This window comes from Gadus morhua, chromosome 3, assembly GCF_902167405.1.
Source record: "Gadus morhua chromosome 3, gadMor3.0, whole genome shotgun sequence".
Taxonomy (NCBI): domain Eukaryota; kingdom Metazoa; phylum Chordata; class Actinopteri; order Gadiformes; family Gadidae; genus Gadus; species Gadus morhua.
The window spans coordinates 241,718-259,166 of record NC_044050.1 but is presented as its reverse complement, the minus strand read 5'-3'; the positions used below and the strand labels follow the sequence as shown (position 1 = coordinate 259,166).

Below are 17,449 nucleotides of genomic sequence, written 5' to 3'. Positions count from 1 at the left end.
GAAAGCAGTTATCATTGTATACAACACTGGTCAACAATTAGATGACACATGGGCAGATGAAAAGAGGCAGCACAAATTGAATTGTTACACTTACAAGGCTGACAATCTCCACAATGTCCAAATCTGGACAATCTTCCACCTGCAAGACTGCAGCGTCTATGGCCCCCATGTCCTTAGTGGCCAGCAGAGGGAAAAGGCACTGGCCCATCCCTCTCAAAAGTGGACCCCGATTTAAAAAAGAATGTCCAATTATTCTCCCTGCCACGCGGAACAGATCCCCCTGGAGCAATGGCAAGGAGGTGGATGGGACCAAGTGGTCTGCCGCTCCATTGAACAGAATTGTTTTCCCACCAGTGTAGTCTAAGGAGATAAACCAAGAACTGAGCTATCAGCACATCCTTATATCCACATACATTCAGAAACGTAAAATTTAACATTGACTTACCAAGGTGTAAATGTAGGCCTGTTTGGAGCTTATTCAGGCATAGCGAAAAGAAATATTTCTTCACGCCATCCCCAATTGCACAGTCTCCTGTCATATACAAAACAATGAAAAATTCTTGAGGATTGCACATTTTAGGTGTGTTACTAGGTGTAGTAGATGTACCATACAATACATATGTACATGTTTTGTTCAGCATGGAGAGGGGGGGGGGGCTAACTTGTGGTATACAGGTAAAAGTTCAAGTGCTTTACCGAGTGCAACCGAGTAAGGAAGTCGCAGGTGAGGATACATACATGTTTTAGTTTTTAACATACCCTTGAGTTGGACTTCAAAAGGACGGGTCCAATCAATATTTGTCTGCTTGTAGAAGCCAATAATTGCTCTTTCTCTGTCCTCTTCTGTTACGTGCATGTCCAAAGTCAACTTTAAGGTTGGTTTCTGGTCGGCATCTTTCAGCAAATGGGTCTGAAACATTTTGGCTGCTGCCTTGGTATCTGGCTCCAGCTTCCATTCTAAGTATTAAACAAGTAGCATAACTCTTACATGAAATAGCGGACACAAAAGAGATGGATACGCACATCTAAAATCATATGCAGTAAATCTAAGCTACAAAAAAATGAAATCAACTGGATCAATAGAGGACACATTCAACAAATCAATACAGAACCACATAAAACTGATCGTAATGTAGGGAAAGCACCTTCGTTGCAAATCTCTGACACTCTGCCAGTGGACGAGGTTGAGGCAGCTGAGGTCTGGGCAGCAGAGGTCGAGGCAGAGGACTGGGCAGCTGAGGTCTGGGCAGCAGAGGTCGAGGCAGAGGACTGGGCAGCTGAGGTCTGGGCAGCTGAGGTCGAGGCAGAGGACTGGGCAGCTGAGGTCTGGGCAGCTGAGGTCGAGGCAGAGGACTGGGCAGCTGAGGTTGAGGCAGAGGACTGGGCAGAAGACTGGGCAGCTGAGGTCGAGGCAGAGGACTGGGCAGCTGAGGTTGAGGCAGAGGACTGGGCAGAAGACTGGGCAGCTGAGGTCGGGGCAGCGGACTGGGCAGAGGACTGGGCCGAGGTCTGGGCAGCAGAGGACTGGGCCGAGGTCTGGGCAGCAGAGGTCTGGGCAGCCGAGGTTGATTGTTGATGTGAACTGTAAACACAGACAGAGGGCAAGAATAAGACAAAGGCAAATAAAACATTTCACAGGTTGTACAATGGTGCTATCTCTGTTCACTGTATTGCACATGACTGGAAAAGGAAGTCCATAAGGCATTGTGTCAGGTCTGTTGCGTAGACATTTTTTATAATTGTTTGGGTGACTACCTACATTTCACAGACATCAATGTGTTCTTGGATGCTGGCCATGTTAATCGCTTGACTACAGAACATACACTCCACCTCACACTGTGTGTGTGGCCCGGGCTCCTCTGTCTGGGAGATGGTCTGGAAAGACAAAATGAAGTGAAGAGAAAGAGTTCTGTCAGCTGGTGTGGAACAGCTGATGTGGGCTGGCTTTAGCATACTAACAGCTGATATGGTGGGCTACAATTTAATTTACAAAGCGACTTCTAGAGAATTCAAATTCTGTTGCCTGAGTGTAAAAGGGAATTACATACTACTCTACAACAGGAATTTACAACAAATACAGAGATTAGGTGCAAGATTAACCACTTGATTAGAGAATAGCAGTAGGGCAAAGGAAAAGGAAGGGAGTGTCCATGGCTACATTAACTACATAGCCTGCCAGAACTAATGCAGAATGCTCAATTTGACATACAGCACATGATGGATAGAATGGTAGATATAGACAATCATGCAAAGTAATTACAGTCTTCATAAACAAAATATTGTTACCTCAAGATCAATATCCCTTTGAAGGGGCCTGGCATACAGAATTGCCTGCCCGATATTTGCCGTACTACATAAGTAGTGTGGCGTGTACCCTTCCCTGGGACAGTCGATGGGGATGAGGCATTTTGACCTTGTAGTTCCCCTGGCCCTCAGGAGCTGGTATCCCCCACAGTCCCTCAGGGCCGGATAGTTAGATAGCAGAATTGCAGTGAATTCTGTAGCAGTGCAGAATTTATCTGTAAAAAGAAATCAAGCAATCAAGGAATCAAGTGACACAAACAATTGTTAATGGTCTGGATTTACAAATGTACAACCTACCTGCCTAGTATTGGCTCTGTCACGTTAAAATTGTACCGGGGGCGAAAATTGTACCGACCTACGTCATCAGTTGTCCGTTGCCAGGCAACGGACAACAGATTACGTAAGGGGTTCTCCGTTGCCAGGCAGGTTTCAATCGGGCTCATGTTGCCGAAGACGAAATAATATAATACAGATAACGGATCTCTAGATAACACTTGTTTTTACTTTTATTTGTATTGCATTTAATTGTTTAATCGAATTTAGCTAGTAAACTGAATGTTTAATGTGTATCATAGTCTAGCAAGCTTGTGTTAATTTAATTTCCTTAATTACATTTAGAGGGTGGATAGAGATAGGTAGGTAAGTAGGTAGGTAGGCAGGCAGGCAGGCAGGCAGGCAGGCAGGCAGGCAGGCAGGCAGGCAGGCAGGCAGGCAGGCAGGCAGGCAGGCAGACAGACAGACAGACAGACAGACAGACAGACAGACAGACAGACAGACAGACAGACAGACAGACAGACAGACAGATAGATAGATAGATAGGTGAGCAGGCATTTACTTACTGGTAAATGATTATTATTATTCACGTTATCCCCATAACATTTAGCTATTACTGTGTAGGGAAATAGATAAATACAATGCAATACAATACAAATATAAAGTTAGGAACCCTAATAAATGTAATTTGTAAAATAAGTGTTATCTGTCTAGTTGCGCTCAATGAACCTTCCACGTCGTTCGACGCGATCGTCTGTTGCCAGGCAGGTTTGGAATGGATTACTAGATGACGTAGGCCGGTACAATTTTCGCCCCCGGTACAATTTTAACGTGACAGCTCCCCTCTGGCTTAACTCAATAGCTCAAGAAAATTAAAACAACAATACGTTCCCCCAAATTCAACAGTTTGGACATAATGCTTTGTACTTTTACCTGGAAATGTAATTTTTTTTTTCCCTCAGTCCTGCCCTCTCCGACAGAAATCGCTGAGCAGGATTAGGAACTTCCTCCTGGCGCCTTCCAGTGAGACAGAAAAACCTGTGTGTAAATGTTTGGGTTTTCGGTGTGCGACGTGGGGGATGTGGACGGCGCTGGTGGGGGGCCTGGTATGGCCTAAACATCCGTACAACCTCTCCTGCAATAAAACAACCAGTGGCCATGAATATTTTCGTAGGGCTTTTACACTTTTTATACATGCTGAGATAATGCAGACATTCCTCCATACTAGTTGTAATACCTACAGGGGTGACATGGGGGAAGGGGGCACAGTTTAGTTTAGTTTTTTTTTTAGCTAAACTTTTCTTGTTTAAGTTATTTATTTAGTTTAATTGATTATTGATGTTATTTTTTTTTCCACGTGTATCATATTAATATATAAATACGACGGAGTATTGGCCACACGTTTCCCGATATCGATGGATCTTCGCTCGTAAGATGGTTCGAAAGGTGGATCTTTCGAACCATCGATAATTTCTTTGGAGCGTTTCCCGAAACTCCTCTTAACGTGAACGCGCATTCGCTGCACTCAAGACGAACGTAGGATTGTAGTCTACCTGTCCACTGACATGGTGCTGAAACGGGCTATGACGCAGGGGAAGACGCAGGAATGTCGGAGAAAAATGGGGTTAAAAAGGGTTAAAATATCTCCCCATCAAGGCCAACCGCAGAGTAGCCTACGAAAAGAATAGATTGCAATAATATGAATGCTAAAGATATTAAAACACAATTGATTAAGCCTAGGCCGACATATATATCAGTCCTAATCCTGAGCGCACGATCGGGAGGTGGAAGTTGCGCTTTAGATGCCTTCACAAGTCCAGCGGAGGGCTCCAGTTTTCGCCGGCCAAGTCATGCGCCGTGATATGTGTGACAGCTATGTTGCACAACATTGCAGCTAAGGCTGGGGTAGCTTTGGTTGAACCGGAGGACATTGAGGACGATGACGACGAGGAAGATCGGTGTGAGGACGGCCTCCCTCATAACTACGCGGCTGGTTTTCATGCACGTCGAAGAGTGATTGAGACTATTTTTTAACCCCCTCCACCCTCCCACATGTCACTAAACATTCCCGTCAACGTGACCAATCCCCACCATATCCCAGCCTTTTGCCTGCTTAATCTCTCAAACTAAGAACATAATAGCCCACATTAGGCTCAGACGCACGTGATACACCATTACCAATGTGTTATAATAAAACGCATCCAATAAATGTCCGCTGGTTACGCCACTGATGCTATAGTAGGCTAATGAGGCTCTTAGCGTCCTACGAGTACCCTGGAGCACTCGTTAGCTACTCGTGACTCGTGAGCGTTTTTAAGAGGTTCGTTACCAAAGATGCTTTCGGGAAACGGTGTGAAAACTGTACGATGCTCGTACGACCCACTCTGCGATCCACTTAGGCTAAAGATGCTTTCGGGAAACGGGGCCCTGGCCACACGTGAAGAATTTTATTTATTTTTGCCGTGACGAGATTAAAATCGACGCGTCGACTTTAAAGTCGACATTAAACTCGAAATGTCGAGAATAAATTTGAAATGTCATTTAAACTTTAATCTCGATGCGTCGACTTTAAACTCGAAATGTCGAGAATAAAATTGAAACATCATATCGACTTTAATCTCGACGGGTCCATTTTCCGTACCTCTGTCAGCACGCAGACGCTCCGGGCATCCTCCCAAGCGTGCAGCGGATGACACGAAGTAGTCGACCTTAACCCTGGGGTCATTGTTTGTGGTGTAGGCCTCCATCCAATCAATATAGCCGACTAAAACCGTCAATGCAACCTGTGATGGCAATGCCGCACTACTACAGCGGATGAGTACTTGGTGTCATCCGCTGCACGCTTCGACGTGTCGATTCTAATCTCGTCACGGCAAAAATATTTTTTTTCTTCACGTGTGGCCCAAATACTCAGTCGTATATAAAGGTGACATTGAACAGTAGGGGCCTACATACCCCGGTTTGCGCGCCCTTCTCCGGTGCGATCCGGGGCAGGCATGTTGGTCGCTGACCCTCCACCCCGCTGCTCATCTAGAGCTGTAGCGGCCTCCCGCAGCAGATGCGCGACCGCCCTTTCCGCCATTTTCAGTTATTACTACGTATTACAGTAATAGGGCACAATGGTAGGCATAAAAAATAACGTGCCACGTGCGTGGATGATGAGCCGGTCTGACGAGGAAGGGATGTAGTTCCCGCCCAGACGCTGATTGGCTGATACGTTTGCCACTTTGCATATTGACTTTTTGGATTCCTCTTTGGATTCCTCTTTGGATTCCTCTTTGGATTCCCCTTTGGATTCCTCTTTGGATTCCGTTTTGGATTCCTCTTTGGATTCCGTTTTGGATTCCGCTTTGGATTCCGTTTTGGATTCCGTTTTGCGGATTGAAATGTCATTTGAATATCGCAACACACGGAGCGTGGCGAAGTGGATTGCAATCACGGGGACGCTATAGCTTTTTCAATTTGAATAAAGGAACTCAAAGAATTTGACAAAATGTTAATGTATTTTTATTGTTACAACTTTTGCAAATGTAATTGAGGATTGCATTGTCACTTTGCATATTAAAATACACTTTGAATAACGTATTTACAAATTACATTATGAAATTGCATAATGCATTGTCAATTGCATAACGTAATTACTTATTGAATTGCAAATTGCAAATTGCATTGCCATTTGAATTTTGCTACATATATGCTTCCATACTCCGTGTGTTGCGATATTCAAATGACATTTCAATCCGCAAAACGGAATCCAAAACGGAATCCAAAGAGGAAATCGAAAGAGGAATCCAAAGAGGAATCCAAAAAGTCAATATGCAAAGTGGCAAACGTATCAGCCAATCAGCGTCTGGGCGGGGAACTACGTCACTTTCTATAGTGTCTGACTGTTTTATGTGTGGGGGGAGGGAGTTCCAGAGCCTGGGTGCCGAACAGCTGAATGGCCGGGCACCCATTCGTAATGAGTCGTGATGTGGGGATACATAGTAGTCCAGCAGAGGTTGAGCGGAGGGAGCGGAGGGAGCGGGAGGGAGTGTATTCTTGGAGGAGGTCCCAGAGGTAACTGGGGGCTAGGTTGGAGAGCTTTGTAGGTGAGGAGTGGGTGGAGACGGTGGGTCTCCCGACCCTATGTTTCGCACCCAGTGCCTGTAGCACTTGGGAAATCTTTGTGTTTACCACACTGGCGTCAAAACCTACCAGTGAGGATAAGTAGTCTATCCTATATCCCAGAACACGCACTCTATCTACTGCATCTGTGTCTTCAACACGATTGTTCTCCACATTATCGGCCAAACTTCGGAGCGTATCAATAATCTCCATTGGCGACCATGGACCTGACACATACGAACTAGAAGTGAACAAGGAAATTACGAGCAAGTGACGTAGTTCCCGCCCAGACGCTGATTGGCTGATACGTTTGCTCCTTTGCATATTGACTTTTTGGATTCCTCTTTGGATTCCCTCTTTGGATTCCGTTTTGGATTCCGTTTTGCGGATTGAAATGTAATTTGAATATCGCAACATACGGAGCGTGGCGAAGTGGATTGCAATCACGGGGACGCTATAGCTTTTCAATTTGTATAAAGGAACTCAAAGAATTTGACAAAATGTTATTCTATTTGTATTGTTATAACTTTTGCAAATTTAATTGAGGATTGCATTGTCACTTTGCATGTTAAAATACACTTTGAATAACGTATTTACAAATTACATTCTAAAATTGCATAATGAATTGTCAAATGCATAATGTAATTCCAAATTGCATTGCCATTTGAATTTTGCTACATATATGCTTCCATAGATATGCTTCTCATAAGGATTGAGAGTGACTGAGGGTTTCTTTAAATTTGTTCCTTTCTCAAAGTATGAGTCCATTCCATCTGATTGGGTATGTGAACGACCATGTTGACTTTTTCGGCAATTTTTGCCTCAGTAGCTGCCAGTTGTGTGTTAAGCTCCAACATTTGCCTTTTCTTTTGCAGCACTCTTTCCTGCTCCTCTAGTGCTTCCCTTTCCTTTTGCAGCACTCGTTCCTGCCCCTCCAGTGCATGTCTTTCCTTTAGTGCTGCAGCACGAATGACGAGTGCAGATCTCTCTGCCTCTGTCTGCCTGCGAGCTGAGGAGGTAGAAGATCAGCTGGACATGCTAGTTTCTAATTTTGTATGGCCTTTATTTATTTTTTACTTTCCACGTTGGAAATGCTGTTTTTTGGACTTATTTCATTATCAATGTCCTCATCCTCATTAATATTTTCCACAGGTTTTGAAATATCTGCCCTTCCCATCCATGTATACACATCAGTGATAAAGTTATCATAATTGATAATTTTGGCTTTGTACCAAGTATCATGCTTTTCTTTTAGCTCTCTAGTTAATATTGACAACAGAGAATTATTTGCCTCTGCTGCTCTCTTGCATATTTGGCTGTATTTGCTAGAAGCACTTTGAATTTCGTTTTGACTTCCTCCGGTTTGCATCAACTCCCTTACGCCTGTTTGTAAGTTAGATGCCTTGTTAATTTGCTTTTCCTGTCCTTTTGTAGCGTGTTTTTCCACTAAGGTCTTTGGTGTTAATTTCACCTTGCGTTTTGTGACAATCAGTTATTCCTTTTCAACATTGTAATTTATTTGACTTGCGTCCACGTCGAACTGTGTTTCAGGTTTAACCATTTGATTCATCATCACCAATAAAATACGTTTCAGCTGCAGGGGCTTCAATCAATAACGCTTGACCATGTATTTGACTCTGGACACCTTTATCAGAATCCATCATCAAAACTGCAATCAGATCAAATTTAAAAACAATACCTTCAGTTCAATCACAGTAAACACAAAACCCACAGTTATTCATTTGAAAGTTTGAATTACTTAATATTACCCCATGGAACCAATGCATTTGATTTCTTTTCCATTCACACTTTTTTTTTTAAACATATATCTGTGTTGTGGCAACCCAGCCCCAGCACCACGACCCAGACGACCAAGAGGGGTAGTGGCGGTCGCCATTTACCTCAGGCTGCCTAAAAAAAAAAAAATTGGGACCAGCTCCTGCCTCATGTGCTCTTTGCCATCCGGGAAGTTCCCCAGGCCTCCACAAGGTTTTCCCCCTTTGAACTGTTGTATGGGAGGAGACCAAGGGGACTCCTCGACCTCGCCAAGGAGGCTTGGGAGAGTCGGCCTTGCCCACATCACACCATGGTGGACCATGTAGAGTAGGTGCGAAGTCGCATGGCCCAGGTCTGGCCCATTGTCCGGGGTCCAGCTACGCATCTTTCGGCCCGGGGAGTTGGTCCTGGTCCTGATACCGACTGCTGAATGCAAGTTCCTGGCTAAGTGGCAGGGGCCATACGATGGTGGTCGACAGAGTGGGAGAGGTGAACTACAGGGTGCGGCAGCCCGGGAGACGCAAACCCACCCAGCTCTACCACGTCAACCTGTTGAAACAGTGGCGGACCAGTACCTCCCCACAGGTACGGACTCCCCTGGTTCTGCCTGCTCGGCGCGGGATACCGGAGGTCCCCGTGGGAGACGACCGCAGCCCCGCCCAGAAGCAGGACCTCGACGAAGTGGTCTTACAGCACCAAGACGTCTTCTCAGAGATACCCGGCAGGACCACGGTGTCTCAACATGACATTGTCCATGGCGCACCCGCCACCTTTCAGCGGATGATGGACCAACTCCTGCGGCCACACCTTCAAGCAAACTTTCCCATATGCGGGGCATCGCCTGAAGCGATGATTCCCACCGCAGCGCCTACAGTTCATGACGTAGTCTGATCCTGCTTCACGTACATTACTTGAACGTTCCCCCTCTGAGCGAGGTGTGCGAGCTCTGACCACCCTGTCTACACCCACTGGTGCTTCAGTAGCAATATGGCTTCTCAAAAATCTTCATCTGCTTCTCAGTCCGTTCGCTAGCTCTGCACATTCTGATTGCATCTTCTAATGTCAGACTGTCCTCCCTTAGCAGGCGTTCCCGCACCTTTTTATTGTGTGTACCAAAGACTATCTGATCGCGTAGCATGGAGGACTGCATGTTGCCATAGTTACAGGATTTCACTTTCAGCCTTAGCTCAGTCATATACGAGTCAAAGGATTCATCTTGCTGCTGTACGCGGCAATGAAAAACATGTCTCTCGTATACTTCATTCTTCTTCTGATTACAGTATCAGGGGTTGACACTAAGGTTTCAAAAGCACTTTTCCATCGGGCAAGTACAGGTCAGGTTCAACTTGCCCGAATGTGATGTTCACTTGCCCAAATTATAATCAGAATCGTGAACAGGCCTCATTTTGCCAGGCACGCGGCCTGGTTTTGGGGGGGCTCAGAAAAATCATCCTAGCTCAGACTGAAGCTGAATGTTAGCTTCCACACATGTTGTGTTTAAAAAATAACAAACTTCTCTTTGTTTACTTATTTATTGAGCGGTCACATCGTGCCATGAAGTGATTTCAGTCCACCGTCGCAACCTATTAAAGCTATCGCCAAGTTATATGTAGACCTGCATGATTTCATGCAAATGTACTTTACTAAAGATCCCATGCCACACCCATTTCATTCCTTTTTTTATAATCGTTGATGTCCTTTGATCAAGTTTGTAACCTTGTTTGTGTTGGAAATGCCTAGGATAGCTTATTTCAAGCTATTCTAGAATGACCGAAAAGCCTGGTAGAGAAGACGACTGGTTTTCTCATGAATATCTATGTATTAATGAGCTTTGCTCTGATTGGACGTCTGTTTTCATGAATATTCAATATTTAAATTTCGCTTTGCTCTGATCGGACGACAAAGCAGCTGTCCATCTGCTTACCGAGGCACAGCAAGCCTAAAACGATGTCAGGAATTTTGCCCTACGTGTTTGATCCAGAGTCGGAAGATGAGACTGAAGGAGAAGACCAAGAACAACCACAAACACGTACAATGACGGACGTTTCAGAATGGTAATGTGAGCTAACTTAACTGACATTTAGGGCTTAGTTGTGGCTATACGCCAATAAACGGAGCGTCGGCCTATTCCCACCTCTATTATTTCCGAAATAGTTTATGCACTTCCAAATCGTTTATGAACCCAATGCATTTTGTAATATTCCAAAATCACAGGGTATTATCCACATTTAGGCTACGTCTAATATAGTAGGCCTACAATAGGCCCATGTACTCAACTTTCCCGGAATCAGGCTGTTCTAACACTTTTGGTATGTCCTTTCTAATCATCACGTCGTCACGACGTGATGAGAAAATACATACCACAAGTGGTCGACGACATCCGTGGACCACGACATGCTGTGATAAGCCAATTTGTGCTTGTTATTAAACCACTAGGCCTACTCACCTGCATATAGCCCTATCAATCAAATAGCTTGTTAGTGATTGCTTTATTGATACATTCTAACAGAGCAACCAGGTTATTCAAATAGGCCTAGGCTTAGGATAATCATAATTCTTTTTTATGTTGGCATTGAAAGATCTGTTGTAGGCCGATTTAGTCATTTGCAGACCTACAGCATCTTCATAGTCATACAATCAGACTGATTTTTTTTTTATAATAGGTAGGCCTATAGCCTAATTTGTGTTTCATTATTGATGGCTGCCAAACACATTGCCTACCTTTTTGCTTCAGGTGTACCTGTGGGAATTGCTCTACAATGCAGAAAGAGGAGGAGAATGTATGCTGCAGGGAGACATCGGTAAGACGGTGCACCGATGGGTGATATGGATTTCATTTTGGTTATACACTGTCAGTAAAATCAGATTATATTAATCAAACATATCTGATTGCACAGGTTGTAAGAATAATGGAAGACGAGGATCCACCATTATTATGCATGACCCTCCACCCAGGACTAGATCCTGTTTGTCTCAATAGATATTCCCAGCAAAATGCCCAGAACATTTATCAACGTGATTATGGGAACTTGCAAGTTAGAGGCAATGAGTAAGTGAGATGAAAAAATGTCTATACTACGGCACATCAGCATATTCAAACATGTCTACCAATCTCATACACTATTTTGTATAGTGAAAGTCAAAGTGATGGAGCTGTACCTACACATAATAACAATACAAATAATTATCATTTTTTATTCTATTTACACATGACAAAACAAAACTCACACACTATGTACAGTTCAGCCTTGGCCATATATCAGAGATGGGAGTAAGTCCCATACATCAAGTCTCAAGTCAGTCGCAAGTCTTAGCCCTCAAGTCTCAAGTAAGTCCAAGTCGTCAGTAAGGAGGATCAAGCAAGTCAAGTCCAAGCACAGCTTTAGTCAAGCAAGTCAAGTCAAGTCTCATCATCAAGTCAAGTCAAGTCAAGTCATTATCAAATTCGTTTTTTTCAAATGTCTGTATTTCATCAAACGTGTTTTTCAGAGTCATTTTTTTTAAATGTAAGTAGATAAGTTACGTAATGAATCAGCTCAACATGAATGAATCTCAAACAGCTTTTTATTTGTGTGAGTGTGATGTGTGTGTGTGTGTGTGTGTGTGTGTGTGTGTGTATTTTTTAGCTTAAGTAAAATCATCAATAACAACTAGCCTACTAGTACTCCCACTAATGTCAGCAGCCAAGTAGCAAAATGACAATCAAGGACGTTAATCCATCTAGGTTTGCAACATGTTACTCACCTTTCTTTATGTGCTGTCCTGAAATGTCGGATGAAATTCGACATGGTGCTTGGCAAATCCGTAATTTTGACATTGCAGATTTTGCATGTCGCTCCTCTTTTATTTTGTGTTGTTGTGTAATCTTTATAGCCAAAATTGATTATTTTCGGGATGTTGGTCGGAGCGCCTTCCATCTCTGCTGATGATCACTCACTAGACTCATGCAGGAATGTCACGTTGCGTGGAAGAGGGCGGGTTGCCAGGTTGCAGGTCAGGAGCACTCGCGCACAATAAAACAATGTTCATCTAATATTTTTTTATTATTATTATTTAAAATATTTAACAAGACTGCAATGACTTGGCAAGTCACATGACTCAAGTCAAGTCAAGTCACAAGTCAGGAAGGGTCAAGTCAAAGTCAAGTCAAGTCTTTCGTTAGTGTTGGTCAAGCAAGTCACAAGTCGCAAAACTGGCTACTCGAGTCGGACTCGAGTCAAGTCTTTGACTCGAGTCCCCCCATCTCTGCCATATATACATAAACAACAATGTCCTCTGCTTTTTGACAGCCGTTGCAGGTACTTGGCCTACAGGTCGTTTGTCAGCTGGTGCTGGGGATATCTTGGCAGGAAGATACGTGTTGTCATCCCCTCTTGTGTGGTCCAACACGTACGCGGGGAGTTCCCTGATGCGGAAGGCCAATATGTTGGATTTAAACCTCCTCCACTCTAAAGCGAGATACATGGGCCGCAATAGCGTCTTTTAAGGGTGGACATTCGTGTTGGGACGATAGGGAACTGGGCACAGGAATCTGCTGACATTCCTCCAAGTAGGGCGGGGGTTAGGGACTACCTCTTCAAAGAGGAGATGCATCAGGCTGAGGGTATAGCCTAAAAGAAATACAATGTAGGTAAACTCTACATGTAACAATGTACAAAGTGTTTTATACATCAATAAATATTTTCTTACAACTTACAGTATGTTGGTTGTGTTTTTACTGCTTTCACCGTAGCCGCTCCTTTTTTTGCTTTTGGGAAACTGAGTTTGTACCTCAGTCTTCCTGAGTTTGTCTTCGCTTGGCAACGGCCAGCATTCTCATTAAAATGCATGGCTGCCAGGTACAGTCTGAAGGAGAAAATAGGGTGTGGTAATAAAACTGTCATAGGAGAACACTGGTTGCAGTATCAAACAACAACTACATAGTCACCACAGCAAAGATATCTACACATATCTTTAGGTCTGTATTGTTCTAGTGTAAGAAAAATATATGTTGCTGGTCAGCAAATGTGAACATACCTGCACAACATCCCAATGAAAGGGAAAACCACATTTTTTGGTGTGAAACGCAAAATAACACTGTGGAAGGCTTCCAGTGTTGAGGTCTGGTACTTTGAGCTCAGCTTTTCCACGTCAGTCAGGACCCTCTTGCTGGTAAGGATTTTTTCCACTTTATAGAGGGCTTTGGTGCCTAAAGAAATATATATATATATATATATATATATATATATATATATATATATATATATATATATATATATATATATATATATATTATTTTTAGAGAAACACAAGCAAGATAGTCAATCAACATTACATTCAATGGAGGTTTACACACCTGGCTGAAACCACTTTTTAGGATCTCTTGTTCGGCGAACAGGGTGGAGGCATTTGGGGAAAGCTGGGTTGTCGTGGCTGTGTATGTTCTGAATGTGGTTTATCAATGAGGTCCATTTAGCCACCTTTTCAGCCCCGGTGGATGATGATGTTGCTGCCCAGTAGACGTGGTTGCTGATGCCACGCCGCCACCTCTTCACAATGTCACAGTCCTTCTCTTTCGACACCTTGTCCAATTTCTTAGACAGACCTAATGAACAAACAAAAACAAAATCAATCTGTCAAAATCAATCTGATGAAGAAGAAGTTATATAACTCCATACGTGGGCATGTTGGAACAGTGGTTAGCATACCCAACGGACCTCTGGGAGAAAAGGATTCAATAACCACGCTGCAAGCCCATGTGACATTGGATAAACATTATGTGACATTGGATTTACATTATCTTGCATAATTATATCTTGAATCCAAAGACAAGTATTACCCTTTGCAAGGTGCCAGACGTCATAGAAGTGCTTCACATTGCGATCCCGAAGAAACTTTTGTATCTGGGGATGGCGGTCAGTGACAATGTAGTCCACTGCCACACCCTTCGACTCCAGAAGTTCAAGGCTTCTTTTCAGACCCTCCTTCTCCATATTGTGACTACCTCCAACCTCATTGCTCTTGTCATGGAACAAAAAGAGACAAGTATTATGTGATGAAACCACACAATGACATAGTTCTAATAATAATGCACGCCAATGATGACACAAGATAGATTCATTTGTAAACTAGAAATCCATTTAGCGAGACAATATGGTTGGTCAACAAAATTCATTTTCAAACGTTCAGCGTCTGATAAAAGAGTAGGGTTTGTTTGTGTGTGTGTGAGAGAGGGTGAGAGGGGAAGTCAAAGAGAGAGATACAAAGAGCTAGTGAGTGTTTCAGTAAGTGAGAGAGCATTGCTGAAAAAATAGTCTGTATGTGTGTCTGTGTGACAAAGAGAGCAATGAGTGCTATGTGTTGTGTGGCATGAATGACAGTTCAATTGACATATGTGGAACTACTCACCTGGACAAGTTGTGTGTCAATAATGTTGTTGTTCTCCAGGTTAATCAAGGAATAGCTGCCATACTTTGCGCAATGACCTACAAATATTGAAATGATGTCATGAGCACACTGCTTTTGAACATGTTTATGAGCGTGCTATTTTGTGTGGAACTTCATAGTAGTAATACTGAATGTATTGAAATTAATTGAGGAAGTTTACCTGGTGAGTCTGCCCTCATATCTCCGCCAATTTTAACCTTTCTCTGGCTCAGAAACTGCAATTCTTCTTCCTGAAACTGATGCCATTTGTGGATCACTGCTGGCTCCAAATAAGTTTGTGCATGCCTTCTGAATGTGGTATATCCAATTGATTTCAGGTGTATGGCTTTGAATACCTACAGATCAATGCATACGTTATCAGTAAAATTTACAGCAACATATGAGGTTTGGATAACAATAGATCAAAGACATTAACACCAGGCATGATTAATTCTTTCATTCATTCATCTTTGAACAACAAGGGCTGAGACAATGTACTGTTAACAACAATATTTTAGTACAAATTTAGAGAAATATGATGGTGTGTGGTGAGTGCTCTCTAAGGTATGATTCAATACCTTTTGCAACTGGAAAAATGAAGTGCCCGTGAAATATATGGCAGCAGACAGTTGGAGGTTGATGATGGGGCAGCTCCCAATGACAGGCTGACTTTTCCACTCTCTGTAAAACCCGCAGTGAGGACATTTCTGGTAAACGGCCAAGAATGTACCACGTCTGCATGGTGTTACTTCAGATGGCCGTTTGCAAATGGGACACTTTTCAAAAAGCTCAAGTAGGCATCTTGCGCTAACGATGTACTTGGAATCGGTGTAGCCAGGTGTAGTGGCGGTGCTGTGGAAGATAAATAATGGAAGAGAAAATGGTGCCGTTAGTTTGATATGTAAAGTCATATGTTGTCATCCCTTTGTATGGAAATAATAAGCCAATGCACTCACAATATCTGTGAGGATTCTGACACATCTGTCATGGATTGAGCAGGATCATATGTGGAGTCATGTGGTTCAGCGATCACTTTGGAGTCTTCCCAGTTATCTTCCTCCCCTTCAGCTAGCCGAGGTCTTTTAGCTGGCGTTGGCTTGATTGGCGTAGAGGTCGAGGGTCCCCAAGGTGCATCATCTGTAGTTGTACTCACACTTACAGAGCAGGATATAGTTTGTGTGCCTAAGGAATATTAATGAATATTACTGTTTTGTTACACCATTTACGAAAGAATAACAACAGAAGCCATCCAGTAAGCTATAGATTACCTCAGGTGTGCAGAGTTATACAATGAGTAGAGTAATATTGTGTATATACTATGGCTGGCAAGTTGTGCTGATAACTATAGTACACAGACTGTAGCAAACATTTGAAGTTTTAATAAGTTCAAAAAATCTACTAGAAGGTGGATGAACTATTTTGATTTATGCAAACCCTATAGTATAAAAATATGACATGTGGATGAACTGAGTTTACTTGGTTTAGCCACCATTATCAACACTGCATGATCAGAACAGAAGTTACTTGGCACATGAGCAGTTGAAAAATGAATAAAATCACAAACCTCTGCTTCTCACATGATTGCTGAAAGTACCAACAGAAAGCTGTGTGCCCCTGGATGACAGACTAGGTGGGTCTGTTTGGCAAGATGTATGGTTGTTGGATGTTCTGGATGTCCCTGGTGTGCTCTAAATGACATGACACACTCAAGAGACAATTAAACACTAAGTAATACATAAAGCTAAATCATGTCCTGAAGCCAAATTAATAAAGTCCTGGAAAATTGTACATCGATGTTAACTTACACTGTAATAAAATAACTAACTTATCTGAGCAGTAGACTAGCCTACAAGTTATCCTCATCTACAGGCAAATTATCCGCTGCCAGATTAGTTTGGTATACATAACTACAAGACGGTTGTGCTGAGATGAAGAAAAATATGCAGAAATGATACACATAAATACTAATTTTGATACCGTGTCTGGGCAGAAAATCCCTAATGGCTATAACTCGCTGATAGTAGTAGAGAGTGCAAGCACATCCATCTCTGTACAGGTGCAGGGTAAAGAGTCCGTCAGATACTAAGAAAAAGTATAACCGCACACTGTCGCTTCTGCTTCCTGTGATTGTATTAGATACACAACCTTTCGACCGTATAGCTGCTACCATGGAATGAAGTTAGCGCTAGCTGCACGTGCTACTTTGACTGTTCATGCAAGCGTTGTCCAAGAGGGGCCTGCCCGTAATTCCGACACCTCATTGTTCCGACGTCTCAATGGTCCGAAATATTTCCCATTAGATCGACATGACACTATGCCGACGGTTCAATGTTCCGAAAACAAAACCCATTGGTCCGAAGGTCCGTTTGTCCGACTTTTCAAAAAGGAGGCGCATTAGGCCGTTGGACCAATGGGTTCTGTTTTCGGAACATTGAACCGTTGGCATTGTGGCATGTCGATCTAATGGGAAATATTTCGGGCCATTGCCTATTGCATTCAGCAGACAAACTGCATAGATTTCAAACTTACCACAGCTCACAAAAATATTCAGACCTATGTTACTGAACAAACAATAGGAAAAATG

The 17,449-nt window shown here is 43.1% G+C and overlaps 1 protein-coding gene across 1 annotated transcript; it reads right to left on the bottom strand.

Moving 5' to 3' along the window:
- Window positions 1–12,942: 12,942 nt before the first annotated feature.
- Window positions 12,943–16,570, bottom strand: LOC115540247 (uncharacterized). The gene is made up of 10 exons (XM_030351390.1): window positions 16,430–16,570; window positions 15,822–16,047; window positions 15,444–15,717; window positions 15,047–15,221; window positions 14,848–14,924; window positions 14,279–14,459; window positions 13,796–14,044; window positions 13,477–13,648; window positions 13,157–13,305; window positions 12,943–13,070 (listed from the first exon to the last, which is right to left on the bottom strand). Exons 2-10 carry the CDS (start codon window positions 15,851–15,853, stop codon window positions 12,943–12,945), a joined length of 1,437 nt encoding a protein of 478 aa, XP_030207250.1. The 5' UTR covers window positions 15,854–16,047; window positions 16,430–16,570.
- Window positions 16,571–17,449: the final 879 nt, after the last annotated feature.

Bases quoted from the DNA above. Each gene is read 5' to 3' on its own strand.
- LOC115540247 (XM_030351390.1), bottom strand. From the start codon at position 15,853: ATGACAGATGTGTCAGAATCCTCACAGATATT. The intron at 15,222-15,443 runs GTATTGAATCAT...ATTGATCTGTAG, and splicing joins CATTTTTCCAGTTGCAAAAG to GTATTCAAAGCCATACACCT. The intron at 13,306-13,476 runs GTATGTTCACAT...TTTCTCCTTCAG, and splicing joins TTCATTGGGATGTTGTGCAG to ACTGTACCTGGCAGCCATGC.